Consider the following 18658-nt stretch of genomic DNA (forward strand, 5'->3'; position numbering starts at 1 on the left):
CAAACACTCCACTAGTCCATTATCTAAATGATTACAAATTAAATCATACAGTCTAAAGATTTTTTTTTCCATATTATTTCAGAACGTGACATTCTTCTTTTAATAAAAAGAGATATGATTATATTAAAAGTAAAGTTATTTAATTTGTCGGATATCCAAATACACCTACTCACAAATAACATTGTTAAAGTAATATATGTGTTTCGTCTTAAGTAAAAAATTAATTAAAATAATAATTGAGTTACACATTAATATTTATATATTATATGCTCATAATCAAAATAAACCTTGAGAAAGGGAACAAATAAAGCAAATTTAGCAAATATATTAATATCTGTCAATATTAATATATTATTTTTAAATTTTAATAAGCGGCGGTGGATACTTCGATCCGACCAAGATTCGATTAAATTAAGGTTTGATTTCGAGTTGGAATGCTTTGTTCATACCGGAAGAAATTCTCGGGATCCACCCTGCTCTTCACCGTCACCAACCTCTCAAAATTCCCCACGAAATATCTCTCTCCATAAACCTTCCCTTCCTCGTAGCTATGAGCCCCATGGTGGTTAATTCCGACGTCGATGTCTCTGTAATTGATATACGCCTGCCTCGGATTACTCGAAACAAACGGCGTCATGAAGCTATGGAGCTCTCTTATCTGCGAGCTGTACTTCTCGTCCGCCGCCGCGCCTTCTTCTTTCCAGTTCACGGCGTACTGGATCTTGAACAGGATTCCGGCGCGGTGGGGGAACGGCGTTTCGGTCGACGGGATTTCCGCCATTCTTCCGCCGTATGGGTTGAATGTGAGGCCTGTGTTGCCCAGTTCTAGAAGTTTCTCGCACAGGGAGGTGAGAGACTCCTTTGGAAAGGGCTTTTGCAGGTAATCGGATTTTCGCCGGAAAAAGCTTGACTTGCCGGGGGTTCTGTTCAGTAATGTTTCGGGTTTTGTGGTGTTGTCGAAGTTCGCCCAGGTTAGAACCGATTGGATCCAACTCATCTCGGTTAAATCCGAGAGGTTTAGCCCTAATTTCGGGAATTGGTCGTTTAGGATTGAGATAAGCGTGTTGGAATCTCCGAGGAATAATCCGACGAAGGATGCTCGGACGGTGACGTTTTGGCTGCCCGGCGGGGTTGTTACCTGCAACATAAGCCTGATGAAAAGATTGTCGTCGGTTTTGCTGGCGGCGTTGAAGTACTGGGAAATGACGTCGTTGAAGTTCTCGGTTTGGCCGAAATATTTTTCTGCCCGGAAATATGTCACAGATTTGGGGACTTTAACGAGCTCGATTTTGTAGGCCAAGATGACGCCGAAGCTGGCGGCGCCGCCGCCTCTGATTGCCCAGAAGAGATCTTCCCCCATAGCCTTCCGGTCCAGAATTCTACCGTTCACATCCACGATCCTAGCGTCCACCACGTGGTCGGAGGTCAGGCCGTAGCGGCGGATCATGTTGCCGTATCCGCCGCCGGTGATGTGGCCTCCCACCCCCACGGTAGGGCACACTGCGGCTGGAAACCCATGCTCCGCGCTCTTCTCCCATATCCCATAGTAGAACTCGCCGAGGGTGGCGCCACCCTGCACCCACGCAGTCTCGCCGGCGATATCAACCTGTAAGCACATAAATATGTGTAATAAAATGATTACTCTGCTAATCTCTAGCCATATCATTCAATGATTAAAGTCCCTTCATACACGAACACCCTCAAACCTATAAAGCATACACACCAAAAGTTAGCTAATAACAAATGTTAAATTTTATTTCTTTATAATAATAAATGATCATTGCATATTAAAAAGTTATAACTATTAGCAAAGAATTTTAATACACACACTCTCAATTTTACTTCTTGATGTAACAGATTTTTGATAAGTTATTTTTTATGCGAGTCTCAATATAAGTGGCTACCTCATAATTTAGAGAAAAGGGTCAAATAGCCCCTAAATGTTACCTCAAATGTCAATTAAGCCCCTAAACTTTAAAAAGATTCAATTAAACACTCAAACATGTCAAGTTGGGTCAATGAAACCCAAAAATCGGTAAATGACATGTTACAGGTCATTTCAATTCCGGCCGTCGATGACGAATTTCGGCCACCAACGAAAAATTTCGACCGTCTGGTCATCTTCCACACTGGGGAAGACGAACGGACGACCAGAAATTGTCGCCGATGGTCGAAATTCGTCATCAGTGGCCGGAATTCGTCATCGGAATTGAAATGATCGGTAATAACATGTCATTTACCGATTTTTGGGCTTCCCTGATCCAATTTGACGTGTTTGAATGTTTAATTGAACCTTTTAAAAATTTAAGAGTCTAATTGATCTTTGGAGTAAAATTTAGAGACTTATTTGACCATTTTCTCCATAATTTATTAGGAGTATAAAGTAGAAGTACACATAGTATTTTTCTATAACAAATGGTCACCTACCTCCCCCAATAATCATAATCATAGTCACTAGTTGGTGGACATAATCCTTTACACTAGTACATATCTACACATTTACCACTATCAGTAAATGACATAATAAATACTAGTAATAAATAGAAAAACGTTACACAATTTTCTCCCAAAAATCAAAACATACTCAATATTTAAGCAGATAATAAAAATAAATTAGGATGACTCAATGACTAAGCAAACAGAGCCACACGTTACAGAACCTGGATACTACGGAGGTTGAACATGTCGAGGATGATGAAGGTGTCGTTGGAAACGTACGAAAGCCCCTCGTAATCATGTCCGCCGCTGCGGATTCTGAGTTGGACGCCGATGGCTTTAGCGCACAGCACCACCGGCGGGACATGGGACTCCCGCAAAGGCGTCACGATCGCAACCGGTTTGGGAGATGAAGTGGCGTTGAAACGCCGGTTTCTCAGATACGCTTGCAGAACGGACGGGAACGAAGCATTGCCGGAATCATAGACAATCCTGGAAACTTCGTCTTTGGGAATGGGATTAGCAGTAACGTTGGATAAACACTGAACAAAAGAATCGTCGGAAAAACAAGAATTGAATATGCTGCAAAGTGCCAGAAAAACAAGAAAGGTAGAAGAAGAAGACGACGACATCATCATCGTTCAATGTGTGTTTGTGTTTCTGGAAAATGATCGCTGCGCTTATGTTGTTTAAAAGGGAGAATGATAATGTGAATACGCGACTTCTTTCCCATTATTATTATGGGTCATTACGCCGTATCAAGAGAAATTTAATTCATTTCCTAAATAAAATCCTAGATTTGGTCCATCCTTGTTATATTTGACTTCTAGCTATCATCTGTATTCATGTATATACTGGCCCTGATTGGTAAAAAAAAAAAAAATGGTTTATATAAGTCAATTTTAGTTTATTTGACCACTATTAATTGTTTGATTTAATTTTGTTTTTTAAAAGTTATTGGCTCTATTACATTGTAGTAACGGCTCGAACTCATAATCTTCCAAATGGAAGTCCAACCCGAGTACCATTAGACCACATAGTCCTAGTGTTTGATTTAGTTAAAAATGCTAAAATTCAAAAAATTACTCTTCAATTAGCTTTTTTCAGAAAAAAAAAATTATACCAAACAGCTATCAGCTAACAGCTAATTTACCAAACACTTTTCTACAACAACTAATATTATCAACTAGTTATATCAAGCTATTAGCTATCCAAAAATTTACCAAACAGAGCCACTACGTAATCTACTATGAAAAATATTAAGATAATCCTAATCTAATGGGTCCCACGACTTTTACATCCGTGTCAATTTGTCATATTTGATCCCTCACTATTAAAATTTTCATATTGGATAGATTGATTCTCTAATACTATAATTAACAATTAATATCCCTTCTAATTAAATAATTTGTATTTATTGTAAAAAATATTCAGTGCTTGTAAATTTAAGTTTGTAATATAATTTTAATATATTTAACTTAGATTTTAACATTATTAATGTTTGTATATAATATTTTTATTATGTAATCATAATATCATTAACTCAATATCATATTAACTTACAAAGTTGATAAAATAAATAGTTTATAACATTATTTAGTCCCATTGGAAAAAAAAACACAGAAAGTGATTTTGGGAGGAAAAAATAAGTTTTTAAAATGAATAAGACTCAAATTAGCAATTAAACGTAACGTGAAAATGCAATTGAATCACTCAATTAAAAAAAATGTAATTAGACCATTCAAAAAATCATGCAATTTGTCCCAAGTAACTTACATTGGCAGGTTACCAACAGGTAATTAGTTAAAAAAAAAAAAAATTAAAAAGGGCTCCGATCGTTTCCATGGATCTGGAGACGAAAAAGCCATGGGCTGCATTTCTGCGCCGCTTTGCACAAGGTTCTTCGCCGGAGCTCCGTCGCCCTGGCTTGAGCCGTGGGTCTTTTGGCGACACTGTGAGACGTCATTTGGCATCTCTGCAGTTTGGCTATCAGATTAGCAGAGATGAATTTTCTTGAAGAAGACGACGATTGGTGATCGCCGGCATTGTAAGGGAAGTTCATTCTCGCCATTAACCAGCTCCATCATCTTCCACACCAAATTCACAATCTTCATTTGCTGCTTGTTTTTCAAAGCGTTTGGAACGAGTACATTCTTATAATTTTATTTTTGACTAGTCATTACATGGTTGTGGATTCTATAACAACTGAAGTTTGCCCTTCTAATTTTCGTGCATGGGTAATAAGGGAAACCATAAGGTGGGGAATGCCTTTGAAAGCGAAATGAGTACTCTAAATCCATGTGACAACAAAAGGGTACCCAAAGACAGATTTCGCCAAGGAGAAGACAAGAGAGAGGGTTGGAGGATTTGTGATCGTCGGCATTGTAAGAAAAGTTCGTTCTCGCCATTTGCCCACACATCAGCTTCGCCGCCTCGTTGCACTCCCTCGCTGCGTCATTCGCCATCTCGTATATGGTTGTCTTTCGTCTCCAGATCAATGGAGACGATCGGAGCCTTTTTTTTTTGTTTAAATTTTTTAATTTTTAACTAATTACCTGTTGGTAACCTGCAATTGCAAGTCACTTGAGACAAATTACATGATTTTACAATGTTGAATGGTCTAATTGCACTTTTTTTTTTTTTTTAGTTGAGTGGCCAAATTGCATGTTCACATAATCACATTAGGTTCATTAGCTAATTTGAGCTTTATTCCCCTTGTAAAAAACTATTAGAAAAATAATAATTTGACTCATAAGATAATTCATGTGTTTATTTGTGAAAAGACAAAAAAAAGATCCCCTCAAATCAGGTCAAGTTATTCTTGTTCAAGTTGATTCTGTAGTAATACTATACGATCAGCTACGCCTTATTTAGCCAACCCATGAGCAATTGTTCGTGGCCTTTATGGAGAAACTTTTTAAGAAGGAGATACATTAGTTACATTTCACTATGAAAAATCGAGATCCGGTGATATAACACAAAGTCTTCCAAAAGTATAACATGTAGTATAACATGTATTAGAAGTGCGTTTTGTGGATTCAATATCGATGAATCTAGAAAGGAGGGTTGAGGGTTGGAACAAATGCTTAACAAGAATTCTTGGAATTAATCGATAACTAAATTTTAGGTTGGATGGACTAAATGTGGCAATGATTTAATAGTAATGGGACCAAATTTACAAAATTTAATAGTCTGTAACCATATGTGGTAAGAATTTAAAAATTGTTGGACTAAATTTAAAAAATTTAATAGTCAGAGATAAAATGTGACAAGAATTTTGGCCGAGAGACAGAAGTGTGGGATCAGCCTTGGTTACCTGATGAAGAGCATCCCTTCCTTCAAACCCCCATGCAGGATAACCAGCAGTTTATGAAGGTCAGTGATCTTTTAAATCAGACAACACATGACTGTGATATAGAGCGCATAAATATTTTATTTCAGCCACGAGATGTTGGTCTGGTTTTGAAAATACCCCTTGCATTGCTGCAGTTTGATGATCAATGAGGCTGGCGGGGTGATATTCGAGGATCGTATTCCGTAATACATGACTACCGTCTCCTCTCGGGCATGCATGAGACGCTGAATATGCTTGGTAGCCTGGCGCAGTTTCTGGAAAATGAAGATTCCTCCAACCACTGTGCACAATCTACTCCCCAAATCTCTTCTGATGTGTTAAAGTTTTTGTTGACGCAACGATTTTCTCCGAGCTTGACTCTTCTTTTTTTGGCTGCATGCTCACGGATAGTGCTGGTAGTTTATTGGCAGCAAGAAATGGTTCTCTAAGATGCCTAAATGATGCTCACTTGGCAGGGCCATGGCTGTTAAATAATCCTTAACATGGCTTAAAGATCGAGGTTACACTAAGGTTGCAATATTGTTTGATTGTCAACTAGTTTTGCAAGTTGCTGAATGGGATGGAATTGACCTATCTTATATATGCAGGCTGTGTTATTAGTGCTTGTAAGGAGCTTTGCCGACACTTTATAATTGCGTCTTTTTCGTTATATTTCTAGATCAGTGAATAAGTGTGCTCATGTCTTGGCTAGAGCCACTCGTTCACAAACTGATCTGCTTAATTGATTTTATGTTATCCCAAAATTGTATTGCTCATTTGATTTAATAAAATTGTCCCATTTAGTTTTCAAAAAATTTAGACATTTTAATAGCCGAGGACAAAACGTTGAAATGGTCCATACTCATGGCACCAAACATAATTTGATAATTTGCAACTTATTATAAAAAATAAAAAATAATTATAATAAAAACAAATACATAAATAACATACACGGGTTGAGTTTATTGGTTCAGTAAGCATGAAGAATAATAAATACATAAATTAATACTTAACCATCCTTTTCCATTTTAAAAATCATGAAAATAATTTTTGAAAAATATTTTTTGAAAAATGAATCATTTTACACGGATCACTTTGGTAAACCGGTTATACCCAAACCCCATTTCCCCGGCTCTTAAGCCCTAGATAACCCATAACCCCATCCCAAGAAACTTATCGCCATGTTGAATGAATGAAGTCTATCAGTACCAAATAAGGAGATGAGCAATCTCATATTCGCAGCCGCCCATTTCCTTTCTGCTTCTGCTTCCTGAAAGCTAAGAAGAAGAGGAATAGCGTGTTGCTTCTGCTATGCTTCACCTTCAACCTCGCGGAGGACTCTTCTCGTACAGTTTCAGTAGCTGTAGCTGTAAGTTGAACAATCTTCTGGTGATAATGGCGTCTTCCAAGCATCTGGTTCACACTTCCTTGAAGTCCTCCTTCATAGTCGCGCTTAAACCGGTTTTGAATTCCATAACGCCCTCAGCTCCTTCTCGTCTCATCCACACTCACGGCCACGCTCTCATCTTCTCTGCATTTGCTTCCAAACCCGTCTCCCCCGCTCGTCAGGCGTCCCGTTTGTCCTACAGGGCCCATCGCGTTCCCCCGCCAGGTTGTTTTTCGTATTTGTGATTGATGATTTTGTGACGAAGTAGCAGTTTTTGACGGTGTTAAGTTTATGTTGCTTTTATAGTTTCCCTGGAAGATGGCCCCGAGGCGAAATCCTCGCGATTGAACTTGTTGAACCAGAAACTTAAGGAGGCCGGTATAGATAGTGTTTCGTGTGCCCCTGGCCAATACTCTGGATTGCATTGTCCAATGGTAATGACTTTAAATTGGCATTAACTCTGTTCTCAGGCCGTTCCATTGGTTTTTTTTTTTTTTTTTTTTTTTCTTCCAGTATGCACAAATAATATTGTTTTTCATACCTATATGTTTTGGCGAGTGGGAATATGAATGCAGTTGTCATCGAAATGACCTACATTTGCTCTTTCATGCAAGTTTCTGTAGTGTATAGTTTTTAAATCATATATAATGCCAACTCAGCATGTCACACAGGCTCTGTAAAGTCTGGTATTAAAATGTTTGGTTGATTCATGCCTACCATTTATCCTGCTAAATTTATGATTTCTTATGTTGAAGTTACCAGAGTATTTTGATGAGCTTCTTTTCTAAAAGTGAATAAATAGAGATACATCATACTGTGGCAGGAACATAGTATTTTTGCACAAAGACAAGGGTTTAACATTTCAATGTGTTTCTGTATCTTCAAAAGGGATGGTTATCAATTGTTTCTTCAGCTTCTGAAGACTATACCATTCTAGGGTATTTGACTCACATAGTAGTTCACAAGGGAGAATAAAGTTCAATGTTCTCTCTTTAACTGATTTTTTGGACAGTATTGAACTCGTGTAGTCCTTTACCTTTTCTAAGCGTGCATTTGGAAGAGCAATTGAAGTGGTCCACTGCTCTCCGGAAGGCTGCTTGGATAAATTACGGCTGGAGCAATTGGAGTGGTCTATCAGACTATCACTTGATTCATAGATTTTCAAATGGAGGGGTGAGGGTTTGGTGGGAGTATTGGACTGGTCCAACCTCTCCAATCTCATCGCTCTCCCAAATGCACCATAAGTTGTATAGTGTCTTGGCTTTGGTGTATATTTTGTTATGTTCTCTGTAATTTTGGGTGGTACCCCTTTGTTGCCCATCAATGATTTATTATTAAAAATAAGTGGTATCAATGCCATGGTGCTTGTGCATGGGTTGGCAACATGGTATATACATTCAAGTTGCCACTCTATTTGGGTATTAACCCATTTTTCTGCATGAACTTGCTTATACCATTCAAGAATGACCAGACAGATCCATGTCAGGGTGAAGCCGATTGGACACCAACTTCCCTTCCAGTCAGTTTGATTCAAGACTGTCTCTTGACAAGTCCAACCAAGACATGTGGTTACTTCACACTATGTGGAAGGATTACCAAAGTCAAAGGTCAGCTATGAGAAGGAGAATTCCCATTGGCAGTTCTTATACAAGTTTGAGTTCCCCATGAGGACATTGATGGTGGACCATGTCATGGCCTTATTTAACAGCAAGGACTCACATTGATTCTGCTATTTAGGAACTGCTAGATTAGAGACAGATATAATAAAAAGTAAATGTCTAAATATGAATCAGAAACCTCAACACTTTGTGCTTAAAAAAACATAAAATTTCAATGTTTTGACATTTTTTCATTTTATGTTTAAGCTGTTTAGTAGTCTGTTTTACCTTTATTTATAGTTTTCAAATTCTTATTCTAATGTGTTCTTGCAATGTTCTCTTGCTTTAGTGCAAAGGCGGGGACAATAATGTGAGGAGCTTATCTCTTTATATTGATCATAAAGGGTAATTGGTCGTAAAACTTTGTAGCTATTGCAGTATATTCCTTTCCTGTAACTGTATGCAGATGATATAATTCAATAATTCCTAGGGATACAGCTTTATGGACCTGCTTTCGAGGTAAATGTGGCTGGAGAGGCAGCGCACAGGTATGGTTTTGAATATTTAATTGTTTATTGCCTTATCATTAAGCATTTTTTTAGACATAACATTTACACATGGGTATGGTTTATTTGATTGCAGGCATTGGGAGATACGAAGTTAACAAAGGAAGATATGAAGAAGAGCTTGAAATCAATTAAGAAATACAGACAGTTAGATGAGCAAAGTTTGAGATTGGAACCTCTAAGTAGCGAGGTATAGTAGTTCTTTTCTTTGTAAGTATACACCTAAACATCTTATTTTACTCGCTTTTGGTTTTGATTTATTGCCTAAAGTTGTCTGTTACATATGCCTATATAGTTAGTTTTACATTAAGGCAAAATCACTATTATATGATAGTATGATACTCAATATAAACAATTAGATCCACCTTTCTCTATCCTTCCTCTCTTCCCTCTTCGGCTCCCCCTCTCTTTACCCTGCCCAAGCCCCTCTCTCTTCTCTTCCACATCACTTAATGGCTGTTTGGATAGGTGTGCTGTATTGATGGAATAAATGGGGCCCCTTATATTAAGGATTAATTAATATGAACTTCACAGTTGATCCTTTTTTTTTTTTTTTTTTTTTTTTTTGTGGGATAAGTAGAGAGATTATATTTATTTAGGCACCAAGATGTACCATCCAGAAATGCATTTTTTTTAGACATAACATTTACACATGGGTATGGTTTATTGGTTGCAGGCATTGGGAGATACAAATTCAACAAATGGAGATATGAAGAAGAGCTTGAAATCAAATAAGAAATACCGGCAGTTAGATGAGCAAAGTTTGAGATTGGAACCTCTAAGTAGCGAGGTATAGTAGTTCATTTCTTTGTAAGTATACACCTAAACATCCTATTTTACTCGCTTTTGGTTTTGATTTGTTGCCTAAAGTTGTCTGTTACATATGCCTATATAGTTAGTTTTACATTAAGGCAAGATCACTATTATATGATAGTATGATACTCAATATAAACAATTAGATCCACCTTTCTCTATCCTTCCTCTCTTCCCTCTTCTGCTCCCCTCTCTTTACCCTGCCCAAGCCCCTCTCTCTTCTCTTCTCATCACTTAATGGCTGTTTTGATAGGTGTGCTGTATTGATGGAATAAATGGGGTCCCTTGTATTAAGGATTATTTAATATGAACTTTATAGTTGATCTTTTTTTTTTTTTTTTTTTTTTTTTTTTTTTTTTTTTTTTATTGGGATAAGTAGAGAGATTATATTTATTTAGGCACCAAGATGTTCCATCCAGAAATGCTTTTTTTTAGACATAACATTTACACATGGGTATGGTTTATTTGTGTTACGAAAGTGAGGAGAGAGTTTTTCTAATGTGCTGTCATATATTGTCTCAAACTCTCATATAGAAAACAGAATACAAAGCCCTATAAATAGGTAATAGTAGACTACGAATAGGAAACAAGTTTCCATATATCAAATATATATTCTATTTTTCATAACACTCCCCCTCAAGTTGGAGCATATATTTTAATCATGTCCAGCTTGTTACACAAATGAGTGATAACCCAAAATAACTAAATAACAAATAACTCATGTTCATTTAGGACACTCCTTTGAAACGAAAGCCTTGAACGCCACGAATCCCACAACAAACACAAAGTGACCGAACAAGCTTGAGATTGGATACTCATACTCCCCCTCCAACGAAAGCTTCGAACGCCACGAATCCCACGAACAATGGGTGAACACAAAGTGACCGAACAAGCTTGAGATTGGATACTCCTCCTGAAACGAAAGCCGTGAACGCCACCAATATCTACGGACAGTTGGGTGAACTCAACGTGGTGGACCGAACAAGCTTGGGATTGGACCCCCTCCCCTGAACCGGAAGCTTGGACACCACCAATACCGCAACTCCGGGTGAACACAAAGTGGACCGAACAAGCTTGAACACACAAGGTAAAAAAGACAAACTCCAAACTGGAGGACACAAATTCTTTACTAGCAAAAGGGAAGTATCTTGACTAACAAAAGAGAAGTATGCTCCAAATGATGAGCATAAAAAAGGAGACAATTTCAAAACGAAAGGGGAGAGTGGACTAAAACAAAATAGACAGCATCAAAACGAGATAGGACCAAAAGAAGACAGCACCAAAACACAAAACGAGACAACACTAAAACACAAAACGGACTCCATCCTTCTAGAGGTCAGGAGAGACCCCAGACGCAAGCCCATCACTAATAACCCTCTCCGTCACAAGATTCCAAGGCGGCAGCAGCAGCAGCACAACTATACACAGCCATACCAACTAATACAAATCACAAAACCACACCAAAACAAACTTATTTTCAGCCGTACCCACCAAAAACTAAGCCCAAACAGACCAGAAAACACCCAAAAAAAGGGAGCCTGAAGGGGTATGAAACAACCTGACCGTAGAACAAAAATGACGGAAGCCAAATGGTCCAAACTAAGTCCACAACTGAGAAGAGGGGAATTAGGCAACCCAGAAACTGTCGTCGTAAATTTTTTTTTGGTGGGTGGAGAGGCCGCACGTGCCGGCGCGTGGCGGAGGGTTGCGGCGGCGCATGAGGCCCACGCGCAGCCCAGAACGACGCCGAAATTTCCAGATCCAGTCACCAGTGACCGGCGATCCTCCCTAGGTGGGCGGTGATGTCAGCGGAGCGAGAAAAAAAAAAGTATCGTAAAGGCTCTGATACCATTTTACGAAAGTAAGGAGAGAGTTTTTCTAATGTGCTGTCATATATTGTCTCAAACTTTCATATAGAAAAGAGAATACAAAGTCCTATAAATAGGTGCTAGAAGACTACGAATAGGAAACAAGTTTCCATATGTCCTGCCTACCTAAATCTATAAACTGCCTAATATATAGAGATTCTATATATCAAATATATATTCTATATTCCATAACAATTTGATTGTAGGCATTGGGAGATACGAAGTCCACAAATGGAGATATGAAGAAGAGCTTGAAATCAAATAAGAAATACAGACAGTTAGATGAGCAAAGTTTGAGATTGGAACCTCTAAGTAGCGAGGTATAGTAGTTCTTTTCTTTGTAAGTATACACCTAAAAATCTTATTTTACTCGCTTTTGCTTTTGATTTGTTGCCTAAAGTTGTCTGTTACATATGCCTATATAGTTAGTTTTACATTAAGGCAAAATCACTATTATATGATAGTATGATACTCAATATAAACAATTAGATCCACCTTTCTCTATCCTTCCTCTCTTCCCTCTTCTGCTCCCCCTCTCTTTACCCTGCCCAAGCCCCTCTCTCTTCTCTTCACATCACTTAATGGCTGTTTTGATAGGTGTGCTGTATTGATGGAATAAATGGGGCCCCTTATATTAAGGATTATTTAATATGAACTTCATAGTTGATCTTTTTTTTTTGGATAAGTAGAGAGATTATATTTATTTAGGCACCAAGATGTACCATCCAGAAAACACATTTTATCAAATTTAATCTCAAGATTCTGTTTTCTTTATGTTGTTTTGTATCCCAAGATTTTATATTATCATGTTTCAAATTGTCAAATTTACTTACTTAGTGCTTTGTTTTCCTGTTATTTCAGCTACTTGCATACTTATCCCAGCGAATGATTTCTGGGGAAACCTTGCGGAGAAATGGTGTCATGCAGCATAAAGCCTATAATCAGGTTTGTTATCTTATTGCATTTTAATATTATTGCACTTAGAGTCTTGGATTGATTAAGAGGCTACTTGGGGAAAGTTGATTTAATTTTGGAAAAAGGGTCAAATTGGCCTCCTAAGTCATTCGGATATTGCAATTAGGTTCCTAATTAAAAAAAGCTCCATTCAAATCCCCTAAACCTGTAAAATTGTTCAATTGAGTCCAAATTGACAGAGTATAGTTGGTTAATTCTTCCCAAGCATGACACGTGTCATTTTTAAAATATTCTTTTTAATTTTTATGTTTTTGATCAGTTCTCAAACTTTTCCCTTTGAATTACCTAATTTTCAGTTTTGTGTTCCTATTTGAGGCCATTCTTTGCAATTCATTAGGCTCTTGAACCTTTCACCATTGGCTCTTGGACCATTTTAATCATTTGGAAATTTCACCTAGGGCTTTATATACAAGGCTGCTTGACAGCTGCTCTTCTGGCAAGTCTGATTTTGTACGGCAAATTTGTGTTTCTTTAAATGTTCTTCTCTTCTTTTGTGAAACCCTCATCCTCTTAATCTTTAAAGTGATCAAACTCCTTAATGAACTAGTAAAGGCTTGTCCCATATTAGAGAAATATTGTAAGCTCTAATTACCTCATCTTACCATAGTAGGTTTTCCATACGGATATGATGAATTCAATGTTTCCCAGGCTAACTTCTCTGAAAGTTCTATTGATACAGATTGTTATTGCATTTCCTTATTGGAGGAATCGCGAAATTGTAAGCTGCAAATACCGGGATATAAACAAAAGCAAAAGATTTTGGCAGGTGCTTGTCAATACCCTTTCTTTAGCTAAGAAACACATTGATTTTAAAGCTTGATATAGTGCTGCAGTTTATTTTCCAAACTCCACTAGCTGCATTCACACATTATTCATATTATCCACATTTATTGATTCAACCCTTATTGTGTCTTATTTGTAAGGCTAACCTCTTCACCTTTGAGTTGGGGAAATTCCCTCTTAATTCTTTCATGATAAAAAGTGGTGACAACTATTCAGATTTTCCATTTTAAGATTTTCTTCTATTTATTGTTCTTGATGCTTTTGATTCTAAACTATGAATATCATTTGCTTTTTATTTTGTTTTTTTGGCACAGTGTTACTAATCTCTGATTGTTGTGCCATTGTTACTTTTCAGGAAAGTGACACTGAAAGGATATTGTATGGATTGGATGATATAACGGGAGCAAGTGATATAATTATTGTAATCTCAAGTCTTTTAAATTTTCCTCTTTATAGAAGCACTTAAGGATTGTGCTCTTTGTAAATGCCTACTCTTTTATTGCAGGTTGAGGGTGAGATGGACAAGCTTGCAATGGAAGAAGCTGGCTTTCGAAATTGTGTCAGCGTCCCCAATGGTGCTCCTGCATCTGTTTCCAAAAAAGAGTTGCCACCCGAGGATCAGGTCACTATTTTACATTTTAATCAATAGTCAACACAATCCTTAAGGAGATTCTTTCTTTCATATCTTTTCTGTATTTTTCAAAATGCATTTGCTTACTTTCTTTGCTTTACCATGTGCTGCATTATTTTAATTCTAGCGGCTCTTTTCATCTATGTGCATCAATATTTAGCTACTTGTCCTTCAGTCCGGAAGTCCAAATAAGATTGGTTCTTGTAATGGGTAAGAATGAGGAAAAAGCAATATATATAACAAGATCAAAGCTCTTTCAAGTCTGTATGTGATATAAGCAACCTTCACTTTCCTTAGTGATGAAACATCGTCTACAAATGCTGGATCTAATGCTTGTTTTATGTGGATTCTGTAAAGATAGGACACAAGGTATAAATATCTTTGGAACTGCAAAGAATTCTTTGAAAAGGTTTGCTGACTCATTTCTTTTATAATGTTGTGAAAATGTTGCAACCAGAAGGTTTTGGTTCTCTGATTATTTTATTTTATTTTTAATAGGCATCTCGTATAATACTTGCAACTGATGGGGATGCACCTGGCCAGGCTCTAGCTGAAGAACTTGCCCGCCGTTTAGGGAGAGAAAGGTTTATATTTCTCTCCTTTGATGTTATGATCATGTGAATTTATTTTTTTGTTGTAATTGGCATAAATTTATTGGCTAAATAGGTGCTGGCGAGTGAAATGGCCTAAGAAGATTAATGGGCATTGCAAAGATGCAAATGAGGCAAGCATGTTCATTTTGAAATTTTATTTCATGTGGGTTTATCCACAGGAATTCATAAACCTAATGATTATACTTTTCTAAATGAAAATATTTTCCCCTTCATGAGTCCTCATCTGGAATGTTTTACTAGTTGATATTATTACTTTGTTACTCTGCTTTGATGTGGTTGTATATATCTTTGACCAGAAATGGAGATTGTATTTATAAGTGGGAAAGAAATTACATTAGAGGATCAGAGCTTCTGAGTCCTGTAAAATCTATTAAACTTAGTTGTTACTGTTCAATCTGCGTAATTCTTGCACTTGTTTGTTAACTATTAAAAAAAAAGTTATTGCTTTTGTTGTTTTCTGCCACCCAAGTTCATCTGCTATGCATGCCTTTGACATATTAGGTGCTTATGTATCTGGGACCTGATGAATTGAGGGGGGTCATTGAAAATGCTGAGCTATATCCCATATAAGGGTTATTCAACTTCAACTGAGGCTGAGTACAAGGCGTTAGCGGATGTGTCTGCAGAGGTTACTTCGCTGGTTTCACTCACTGAGCTTGGGTTAGCTCCTGTTACTTCGCCTACGCTCTGGTGTGACAATATAGGGGCGCTACCTTCCTGTGTGCGAATCCGGTGTTTCACGCTAGGACTAAGCACGTTAAGATCGACTATCACTTTGTCTGTGATAATGTTTTTAGGAAGGAGCTGCAGTTCATTTCATCTCGACAAAGGATCAACTGGTTGACATTTTTACAAAGCTTTTGTTGGGTTCGTGTTTTTCTTTTCTTTGTAGCAAGCTCAATGTAGCTTCCCCACCTTATGCTTGAGTGGGTGTTAGGAGTCTTAGTAGTTCAGTAGTTGTAGGACTCTCTATTATTCCTTATATGGCTATATTGTCTTGTACGGTTCATTTGTGATTATTGATCAGACTTTCATCTTCATCTTAGATATTGAGAAATTTTTGCATGTGATTATGAAAGAGAACATCAGAGATATAAAAAGAATAGAAGGAAAAAAAAAAAGCATAGGAAAATCTGCACCCAACAAAGAAACTATAATAATATAGGGCATGTTTAGTTATTAACGAATCCGCCAACTTTGGCGTTTTGACCATGGTCAAAACGCCAAAGCTATTGTTTGGAAACAACGGTTTAGAGCAGCGAATTGCTCCAAATCGTTGAAATGCAACACTCTGCTTTTAGCCGTGTGTTGGGTTGGCGTTTTGGGAAGGAATTTTCCTTCTCCAAAACACCCTCCAATTATTATTAATTATTAATATATATATATATATATATATATATATATATATATATATACACATATATATGTTGTGTTTTGAAGCTTGATGCTTCTTTATTTAAAAAAGCTTTAGGCTTCTCCACTCTTGTCCATTTGATATGGGATCGGCAAGAGGCAAATTAATATAAAGGGGCGTTGAACTCCCTTTTATAAGGGAGCTAACGCCTTTTTTTTTTTTTTTTTTTTTTTTTTTTTTTTTTTTTTTAAATTCTTTCGACTAGGGATTAGTGGATTCCCACATCTTTTTTGTTTGTTTGTTTTTTTTTTTTATTTTTACTATTATTATTATTATTATTATTATTATTTGTTTGTTTGTTTGTTTTGTTTTTATACTATTATTATTATTATTATTATTATTATTATTATTATTATTATTATTATTATTATTATACATTTTTGGTCATTTTACATGTTAGCTGTTAATTTTATCAAATATCTTTTTACAAATCGCTGATACAATCCGCTGGTTAAACCCGCTAACACAATTCGTTATTTGTTAACCGTTAATACAATCCGCTAACCAACTGCACACAATAATTCAATTAGGCCACCGAACCTAAAAAATCAACAATTGGGTCTCTAAACTAACCAATTTCAAACAATTCTTCAAATTTGAAGGTTTCCAACTGTTCAACCTTCCGAATTAATTATTTTTAAAAAAATAAAATTTCAAAATTAATTATTAAAAAAAAAAAAGAACAGGACCGGCCTGAGACGACCGTCTCCGGTCGGTTTCTTCGTCTCCATTGCCGGAGATGAAGAAACTCTTCGTCTCCATGGCTGGAGACGAAGAAACTCTTCGTTTGTGGCATTATGAATGTACACTTATGAAATTATAAATGTACAGTTATGGAATTATGAATATACAGTTATGCGATTATGAATGTACAATTATGGAATTATTAATGTAAGTTATGGAATTATGAACACAGAGCTCTAACATTATGAACTTACAATTATGAACATAGAGCTCTAAAATTGTGAACATAGAGTTTCAAAAATTATGAATTTACAGTTATTGAATTATGAATGTACAGTTACGGAATTATGAATGTATAGTTATGCAATTATGAACACAGAGCTCTGACATTATGAACTTACAATTATGAACATATAGTGATAAAATTACGAACATATACTCTTGTAACAAAGTGGTCTGAAATTATTAAAAAAAAAAAAGTGGAAGAGAACGGTGCCACTAACGGCACAGCTACTGTGTCCAGCATGCATGCTGGACACGGGTCCATAGCATAACGATTGTAAGGATTGACTGCGAACCCTTACAACGGGTCATCCCACCCTTACCTCAATTGTTATGTCGTGGAACAGTGTCCACCTTGCAAGGTGGACACAGTTCCAATACGATGCCGTTTGATAATTTTGGAGTAACGGTTTCATTAGTGGCACCGTTTTCCTCCACCAATCATTTTTTTTTTTAATTTGTCAATACAACTCAGCGAGACGTTGTGAATATAGAGTTCGTGAATTATGTGTAGGAACCGTTGGTAGAAAACAAATAATAATCAAATAAAAAATTGACTATTATTTTCTGGAAAGAAGGGATGAAAAATTTGAAGAAAATTGGCTAGTGTTTGGTGCTGGGTTTTTGCAAGAGTCAAATGTGCACTCTTTCCTTAAAACCTTATTTGCCACCTCCCGTAGATGCTAGGAGCGTTGTGGCCTAGGCTTCCCAGGATAAAACTTGCTATGATCCAATGTTTGAGCATTCAAACAAAGGATCCGGCGAGCAAGACAATGGCTATGAACACAGTATGACTTAAAGAAAGAGTAGAAGCAGAGAGGTTTTGAGGCTAAAAGATGAACTTTCGTGTTCTATATTTTCTATGTGTAAAACTCTACTGCCTCTACCCTCTCTTATATAGGGTTGAAGGAGCCAATAACCTTTATTATGGCAATTAAAAATGACATTAAAGCTGCCTTCCAACAGCTATAACAGCAGGCCACTACCTGGGAATTGAATTCAGAATTCAAAATTGGAATTAATAGACAATTAATTCCGTAACAGATGAATTCAATCCCCTCAACAGTCAGAACTTTCGAGTTCCTGAACGTTAGCGTACAGGGTTCGGTCTCAACTTTCGACCTCATCCAGTTTCGGCCCTTGCACCTTTCGTGGACTCTGTTCTCGTGCTCGGCCCTTGCACCTTTCGTGGACTCTGTTCTCGTGCTCTCATGTAGCACGAGAGTAGGTGGCTGTACTCTCGTGTACCGAAGTTTGGCATAACTTAGCCCGC

At 37.1% G+C, this 18658-nt stretch overlaps 2 protein-coding genes across 4 annotated transcripts in view; one reads left to right on the forward strand and one right to left on the reverse strand.

The window, feature by feature from the left end:
• Positions 1-241: 241 nt before the first annotated feature.
• Positions 242-3178, reverse strand: LOC109153221 (berberine bridge enzyme-like 1). Its single transcript, XM_019301060.1, has 2 exons — positions 2661-3178; positions 242-1606 (listed from the first exon to the last, which is right to left on the reverse strand). The coding sequence occupies exons 1-2, from the start codon at positions 3072-3074 to the stop codon at positions 407-409; spliced, it is 1614 nt and encodes a 537-aa protein (XP_019156605.1). The 5' UTR covers positions 3075-3178; the 3' UTR covers positions 242-406.
• A 3748-nt stretch (positions 3179-6926) lies between these two features.
• Positions 6927-18658, forward strand: part of LOC109153115 (twinkle homolog protein, chloroplastic/mitochondrial) — a 28741-nt gene continuing 17009 nt past the window's right edge. Inside the window, exons 1-9 of one of the 3 annotated variants that reach the window (XM_019300896.1) lie at positions 6927-7382; positions 7464-7591; positions 9105-9160; positions 9246-9303; positions 9398-9511; positions 12864-12947; positions 13657-13743; positions 14116-14181; positions 14266-14382. In XM_019300896.1, the coding sequence (XP_019156441.1) occupies positions 7082-7382; positions 7464-7591; positions 9105-9160; positions 9246-9303; positions 9398-9511; positions 12864-12947; positions 13657-13743; positions 14116-14181; positions 14266-14382 (1011 nt within the window). In that variant the 5' untranslated portion in view covers positions 6927-7081. Of the gene's footprint in view, positions 7383-7463; positions 7592-9104; positions 9161-9245; positions 9304-9397; positions 9512-9997; positions 10112-12208; positions 12323-12863; positions 12948-13656; positions 13744-14115; positions 14182-14265; positions 14383-18658 lie in introns of all 3 variants that reach the window. The other 2 variants (XM_019300893.1, XM_019300895.1) reach the window with 2 other exon arrangements.

This window comes from Ipomoea nil, unplaced genomic scaffold (assembly GCF_001879475.1).
Source record: "Ipomoea nil cultivar Tokyo-kokei standard unplaced genomic scaffold, Asagao_1.1 scaffold2480, whole genome shotgun sequence".
NCBI lineage: Eukaryota > Viridiplantae > Streptophyta > Magnoliopsida > Solanales > Convolvulaceae > Ipomoea > Ipomoea nil.